We start from the raw sequence: 8,190 nt of genomic DNA on the forward strand, positions 1-8,190 counted from the left end.
GACTAAGCAGTTCCTTAGCCCAAGAGGTTCCAAGTAAAACTTGACTAAGCAGTTCCTTAGCCCAAGAGGTTCCAAGCAAAGCATCGACTAAACAGTTCTTTAGTTCCAATATTTCAGTATATAAACATGCAAAGTTTGCTCAATATCATGCTTTTCCCCCAGAAAATATAAAAAGCATTAAAAGTGGGGCCGTGAGAACTCACCTGTTTTGCGATTATCCGAATGATTCCTTAAGGACTTGCTATGCTCGCTCGCACTTCCTGATAGACCAACCAGCGCTAAATTACTTAACAGTTTCTTGCCTAAGGTAGAGCACAGTTGTTTTCAACGCCAAGCCATCAAGTGTTTTCATAAAATAAAGCCGATTTAATTATTTATTAAAGAGGAACCTTCCAAAAACCACTTAATGACATCATCAAAAGTCATCCTAAAACAATAATGACAGCCGCCAATTACCAAAATCAAGATATTTTGAGTGGGTTTAAAACTCTTTCCAAGAACTCTACAACCTTGAGCCACACGCCTCCAACACCAATTGCATGCACCAAGAATGGTAGCAATAATGGGGAGGGGTCTCAAGCTCAATATTTTCAAGAGTTTAAATTCTAACACAAAATCATCATCTTCGAACTAACTCCAGAAGACAAATAATTTCCGATTCCAACGAGTTTACAAGATGAGAAATCCGGTTTAAAGATACATGCAAGGTCTATCACCCGAAAATATGATTAGTCCTCACATACAAAGATTCTCTCCTTCTTCCTAGAGATTCAAGAACATGGGTCACAKATTATCATCTCAACGAAGACATATGCAGGTCTTTGATGAATAATCTCTCCTCTTTAAATCCCATAAATTTTACTTAAAGTATGGAGAAGGGAGACGGATAAAAAAACTTTCGGACTATTAAGAAAATAGAATAGCTCTAAAACATAACTTCTCTGAACAGAAGCTTTCGAACAAGCTCTTAAGGACAGCAAAACCTTGAGTTTTGCAATAMAATTGGAACCGGCTGGAAGGTGATGGCGTTAGAGAGAAAACATAAARCTGGAATTTGGAGAATGAAGATTTTCCAAAAGAAGAGGGGTATTTATATGGGGCTTTTTGAGAAGAAATGGGCTGGCCTCTAAAGGCCCAAACCCAAGATATTTTTATTTTTCTAAATAATAAAACCCCACTAATTTAACCAAGCAAATTAAATTGACAAAAGATTTTAAAAACTCCACCCTTTTAAAATTAATTGGCAACTAAATATAAAAGAATGGAACTTAAATATCGACTTTATTTAAATGAAACATTTCAAGACTATTTGGCATTGCGTAAACTAACTTGGTTAGCTACCCACCGAAACGTGATCTAACAAACTAATCTTGGGAATTAAGCAAGATGATCTCTAATCATCGAAGCTAAATCCTAGAAAGACTTAGTTTTCAATAAAGACCCTGAAATAAGGTACTAACCTGAAATCTCAAAATGCTGGATTGTCACATCAAGTCTGCCTACATCTCACTCCATGACTACGTTTGAGTGGGATTTACTAGGCCAGTTTAGTGTGGTTTCACATATTGGTAGTTACTAGTAGTAGTATGATTTCCTTAAAATTTATTTCTTAGTTATATATATATATATATATATATATATATATAGTGGAGGTTTACTTTGTGAACTACGTTATTTGTACAAACCATACAAACCTCAGTCAGCCAATCATAATTTTTCATTTTGTTCAGTTTTTTGTAATTATGAGAGGTTGATTAATCATTTTTATTGTGGAGGGTGTTAATCATGGATATTATCATCTTCATTATTTTAATTTTAGAGAAATACATGAAACAATTTCATTAAAATTTCATTAAGTATTATGTGAAACAATTTCATTACCATATATGAAACTTCATGGAAAAAAAATATTATATGAAACAATTTCACAAGATTAAACAATTTCATGAAAAAATTTCACGAGATTAAACAATTTCATGAAAAAATTTCATAAGATTAAACAATGAAATTGACGGATGAGTGTGGTTTGTACGGTTTGTACAAATTGGGTGGTTTGCACGGTTTATACAAATTGGGTGGTTTGCATTTGATCGCTCCTCTCTCTCTCTCTCTCTCTATATATATATATATATATAATCATGCCTTAAAAGATATCAGATTTATATTACTTCATCTCATGAACATATCACTACATATCTGATGCTAGGAAGGTTTATCACCAATAAATTTGATTGTTGAGACCGCAATGCATCGAGCATCCCCTGGAGGTACTGGAAGTGTAAAGACAATTGGAAACTATGCTGCGGTAAGCACTTAAGCTTTAGTTGCTAAGTTCTTTCTCCTTTTTTCATTTTCAATAAAATAAAAAGGAAACTTGGATGTTTTGCTATGTTTTGTAGGTTTTGAAGGCTCAAAGTGCTGCAAAAGCTAGAGGCTATTCTGATGTTTTGTATCTTGATAGTGTGCACAAGAAGTATTTGGAAGAGGTTTCTTCTTGTAATGTATTTGTTGTAAAGGTATATCATCATGTTCATCACTTTTGATTTTATTATGGGTGTCCTTGGTATCTATTTAATTTCTTTATAGCGTCTCCTATTTGTTTCTGTTCTGTGGTGCTCTCTTGGTGCAAGTTCTATGTTGTATTTTTCTTCTCCCTGTAAATTTTGCTGGTAACGCATCCCAAACTGAAAAAAGGACTCCATTTTTTATTTTGGAATTCAACCCTTTTGACTTTCAAGTTTAAAATTGCCATTGATGGCTTTACTTTTTTTATTACAGAATGTTTTAATTTCACAAAATACATTGTTGCATTTTAAATATAAGACCCTTGTATCACAAAATAAGTGTAACAACATGGAACACTTTCTTTTTGGCAAATTTCAAGTTTAAGTTAATCCTCTTGCCCATTCTTAATTATTACAAATTATATATATCCTTCATTCTTGTCTTAAAGATTCATCTATTTGTTATTATTGGAGGTATTTTTAAATATTTGACTGATAGTCAAATACTTCAATAAAATTATGTCTAACCATAAGTTGCATTGATGTTGTGGTTTTACTCTTCAAATTGTTAGGTCTTAAACTAAAAACTATCTCATTTGACACTTAAAGGTTAAATGTAGACTTCTTAATGACTGATGAAATACATGTTTGTGTCTCTTGACATGATATTTTCCACTTCTATAATTGTGGTACTTTAAAATTTATAATATTGTATCAAAATATGCTTTACAGGGCAACAATATATCTACTCCTGCCATAAAAGGAACCATCCTACCTGGTATTACACGAAAGAGTATAATTGATGTGGCTCGTAGCCAAGGATTCCAGGTATTTATATTAGCTACTGTTCATTGAAATACTACAAATAAAATTAAAATGAAATATGATTTCGTATTTGTGACAGAAGTTTTCACATTCTTGATGCCTTCTAATCATGTTTAGACAATGATCTGAAAACAATGAGTCTGAATTCATTAGGATTATAACATTATGTGTTACAGGTTTAAAAAACGGAATCGGGCCTCGAGGTGTTTTCCCCAACGCCCTGAGGTGGAAAACTAAATTAAGTAAAATATGTGTATGTATGTATTAATAGTTGTAAATTAGTTTTCAATTATTAGAAATTTCATTTTTAATATTTATTAAAAATATATAATACATATACAAACAAAGAGAACCTTACTGGATGCTCTTCAAAGTGGGAGACTGGAGAATATGAACGAGAACTACAAGCAGCAAGAGAGTAGGAGAAGATGACTTAAGAGTAGCAAGATAGGCTTATTTTCTAAAATGTAAAAATTGGTAAATCAACTTTTAAACCCTAATTTCTAACTTACGCCTCATCCCTGCCTTAGGCGCCTCGAGTCCCGCCATAGTGACCGAGGCATACGCCTCAACTAACCTAGAAGGGGTGCCACCTCAGATTCGGTTTTCCACTGCCTCACCTAGGGGCGCACCTCGGGTGCCTTTTAAAGACCATGTTGTGTTATGAGGGAAAAACTCAATATATATATCTAGTACGTCATGGTGGAATAAAAGGAAAGAAGATCAATCGTGTCAAACTAAACCATGCCTAAATCACATCCAAATGTATTAAGACTACTTAAGTTGGAGCATAAATTTCTATGTGCATATGAAATCAGTGTGAAGTTTTCATAATGGCAATGTCGGAATATTCCTGAGCTGATATGTATTCGTGATGTGCACAAGCTGAATATGGTAGAGAAAATGTAGCTCCCAGAATGCGGTCATGAATGATGAGACAAGCTACCTCTGTGTTTGGTTCCCTATCAGCAAGGGTATCATCATATGATTTCGGCCATAGCTCGATACTTGGACTCAGCAGAATACATCGCTTTTTACTCTTCATAGATGATATCTGTAGTTGATCTTTGTGTGATTGTGCCTCCTGTCAGCCTGCATAGAATAACACAATGATTTGGACATATCCCTTGTGAATGCATCAAATTTTGCAATGCCCTTGATTGGAATATAAGATACATCTCCTTTGAGGACCCTTGGATTAGTCATAAGCTGACTGACTACACTCGCATATAGTTTTGAGAAACGTTAATCATTGAAGTGGAAAAATGAAGTACAAATCTATATCAAGATATATAACGTTTGATTTAGCTGAAGTTATGTAAACCCTTTGCAAATGTTTTTTTGGGTGCTGAAGGAAGAGTCACTAACGTGTTGAATTCATAAAATTACATTTGCTTGTTTGCACATTTGCCTTGACAGAAATTATTCAAGTGTAAGAAGCGAAAGCATGGCCATTAGATCAAGTCATTTTTGTGAATGATTTTTCAATTTTAGGTGTTTGGGTAAAAAGAAATACATGCAAATAGAGGTTTTGGGCTTAAATGTTTGGAGTTGGAAAGTCGATGAGGTACAACAGAGTGGGAATTTTAAATCACAATCTAGCCACAATTCAGCTTGTGAATGATCAGAAAATCACAACATTTGCGGGTTTAGGACAGCCATACAAAATCAGAAAATTGTTCATTTTCTAAACAAATCAAAACATAATGTTCTGAAGTAGCAGAAATGAGCAGATTCAACATAATTAAGAACAGAATTACCAGACAGCAGTTCAGTAACGGATTGTAGTAACAGCAAAAATAAAAACGAAACTATTTACAGCAGAGGCGGACCTAGGAAATTTTCAATCTGTTGCACCGTTTCATCATAAGAGGGAAAGCCATAAAAGAATTCATGTAACACATGGTAGATTAATTGGTTGGTCCTTCCCTTGTAAAGGGAAGGTCAAGGGTTCGAGCCCTTTCCTTGCTGCTTTCCACCAATTTCTTTACAAAATGTATACAAGCGAAGAATTTAAAGCTAAAATTCTAAAAACTTGCTGAATGGGGGACTTGTACCCATGCCCTCTCAACCAAAAATTCTGAAAACCCTATTTCGGCGCCCAAGACCAACTCAGCCAAAAGAAACCTCGTTCATTATCTTAAATTTAATAAATATAAGGGCACACACTCAAGCAGTATAGTAGCACCGTTCAGTAATGTACACTTTTCCACTACGACAGGATTCTGAAGCGGCGGCCCATGCACCCTATGCCCCTATATAGGCCCCCTATGATGTAGATTGTTACGAGGTCTTGCTCAATAACAGTAATGCTGATCGTAAGAAGAATTCATAGCAGATTAGGGTAGCATCACCAGGTTCTCGGCAATGACCCAGATCTGGTATGGAGCAGGAGTTAACTTGAGATGCGTCTCCAAGTTTGGTATCATGCATTCATGCCTCTATTCATGATGCTACAGGTTAGGCATGTCTGGACTCTGACAATGGCTAAATTTTCAACACCTGCAGTCAAACCATGTCCATTGCTTGCATATGTGTACAATAAACTAATGGAACAGAACACCCTCACAATTTTTAGTAAAGCTTGACTCTCATTTAGGTAAGATCAACATGGGATGGACTACTAAATCAAGGAGCCTGGTAGCATATAGTTGGTGTCGAATAATCTCGATCTTGCCGTTTTGTTCTACCAATAAAGAAGATGCCTTTCGCTCGTCCTTAGACACACAAACACATGTTATAGCTGAAACTTCGATTTTTTTGTTTTATTTTGCATGGGTTTTTTCTATGGTTGAAATACAAAATCATTGAATTGGTTTTCATTGAAATATATTTTTGGACTATATTGACGTTGTATGAGGGTGTGTAAGATCCACAGGGGTGGTCCAAAGCACCTAATAAAAACCAAGGACACTGAACATCCAAGGTTTTGGTCTGGTGACTTCGTAATTTCTCAAAGCTAATTTGGTTGCATATATAATACAAATTGACTGAAACTACACGGTGCACGAAGTTTGTGGCTTGTCTCAAGCATGAAGTTAGTAGGAGTTAGCCATCTTTAACCTCACTAATTTGGTATTTTGCAGGTTGAGGAAAAAGCTGTAACAGTGGATGAGTTGCTTGATGCAGATGAAGTTTTTTGTACAGGAACCGCAGTGGTGGTATCCCCTGTTGGCAGCATAACATATCTTGGCAAAAGGTGAACCCTTGGTTACCACTTTGGAGATATACTTTTTGACTGGTATAGTCATTGAGGTTTAAATTTGAATCAATTGGAAAGGTTACTCATGCTAAGAGGAGTGTTGATGCATTAGAGAAGATTCCGTAAACAACATAGAGGAAGAATGAAGGGAATATCTTATAATTACCAGCCAAAAATATCTTTTAATGCCCAAAATGGGGAATGTTGGGGTGAACCAGAAAAGTTTGGGAATATGAATAACTCCTTTTGGTATTTTACGATCACCCTTCTATTCATTCCAAGAACTCGCAAAAGTTAAACATTGATCAACTCAGCTCATGTTTGGCAACATAAGCTAGCTTATTTTGTGCTTATTGAAAAAAGCCTCGTTTGATAAGCCAGAAGCTAGCTTTTATAAAAGTTATTTCAGATGGCTTTTTAATAAGCCTCTAGGGCCTTTTCCACTTCTTTCCTTCCAATTATGCCCCTTATATGTTAGAATTGAGTAATTTTCAAACATACCAATTTAGCTCGTCATATAGTTAATCAACTAACAACTAGCTTATTTATTGGCCGCCAACTAGCTTTTCAACTAATAACTAGCTTATAAGCAAGTTTGCCAAACATAGCCACCTGAGTGTTAACTGGTTTATACATTCTGCAAGACATTATTAATCAGCGACAACTTTGATGGTTCAATGGATTTTATCTGCATATGCAGTGTGTCTTACGGGGGCAGTGGTGTAGGGCTTGTGTCACAACAACTCTATACTGCACTGACACGTCTACAGATGGGTCTGAGCGAGGACAAGATGGGTTGGGTAATAGAAATCAAGTAGCTCCTTCTCTGTTTGGCTGTGCCTTGGTTTGTAGTATTTTGCTCTCTCAAAAGATGGTTTTTGGGTGGATGTTTTGATTGTAAAATTACACCATTCATTGTTATGCCTCGAAGAGCAAAAGAATGGTCAATGGAAACAATGACCGTGATGTTTAAAATGTGTATCTTGTTTGAAAATAGTAGGGCTAGAGTGTTGGCACTGTGGGTGTTGGAGCAAGATTCGACTAATTCCATGGGCCTTGGAGTTGACGCCTGACAAGTTACCTTGAGGGAAGTTTGTGGGCGATTTGACTACAAACACATTTGTGGGTACACTTGGCATTGCCACAGGATCTACAATTGGAACTCTGCCTCCATATTTTACAAGGCTTCTTGCAATGCCGTTAGACAATTATGGGTCTCCGATTATACATACTTAAGGGTCATGTTTACATATATTAGTTGTGTACATGTGCTGACCATCGCTTTATAACCTATTGTGGAATGAGAATTAAAAATCAATACATCTATTATTGTTGCAACAAAACCCGCACCTAGTGACGACACCAAGAGTGACAGGGGTAGTCCGCACATCTTATAGCACAAACATATGGAGAACAACGTTATAGACCATGTCTCCGAGTAGGGATGGCGACAATAAGGCATGCTCAGGTCAAGCCCGCAGTTGGGATTATGATTTGTTTATCCCCGGGATATCAGAGCGTAACCACCATAAAGGAGAAAGAAAACCCAACTAGAAACTCAAGCAGAACATCATCTAATCACCCGTTTTAGCAATCATCTCTTCATCTCTCTAAATTTTTATACTTGTTAGTGACATTTCATTGTACACGGTGATGATG

At 36.0% G+C, this 8,190-nt stretch overlaps 1 protein-coding gene across 1 annotated transcript in view; it reads left to right on the top strand.

Annotated features, from left to right (window-relative positions):
• The window catches only part of LOC112503155 (branched-chain amino acid aminotransferase 2, chloroplastic-like), a 51,473-nt gene extending 43,654 nt beyond the window's left edge, over positions 1–7,819 (top strand). Inside the window, exons 6-10 of the mRNA XM_025107223.1 lie at positions 2,207–2,305; positions 2,400–2,516; positions 3,237–3,332; positions 6,416–6,528; positions 7,232–7,819. Of these exons, the coding sequence (XP_024962991.1) occupies positions 2,207–2,305; positions 2,400–2,516; positions 3,237–3,332; positions 6,416–6,528; positions 7,232–7,349 (543 nt within the window). The 3' untranslated portion in view covers positions 7,350–7,819. The remainder of the gene's footprint in view (positions 1–2,206; positions 2,306–2,399; positions 2,517–3,236; positions 3,333–6,415; positions 6,529–7,231) is intronic.
• The last annotated feature ends 371 nt before the right edge of the window (positions 7,820–8,190 follow it).

Source organism: Cynara cardunculus, unplaced genomic scaffold (genome assembly GCF_001531365.2).
Source record: "Cynara cardunculus var. scolymus isolate 2C unplaced genomic scaffold, CcrdV1 Un_Scaffold_2623, whole genome shotgun sequence".
In the NCBI taxonomy this organism is placed as follows: Eukaryota; Viridiplantae; Streptophyta; class Magnoliopsida; order Asterales; family Asteraceae; genus Cynara; species Cynara cardunculus.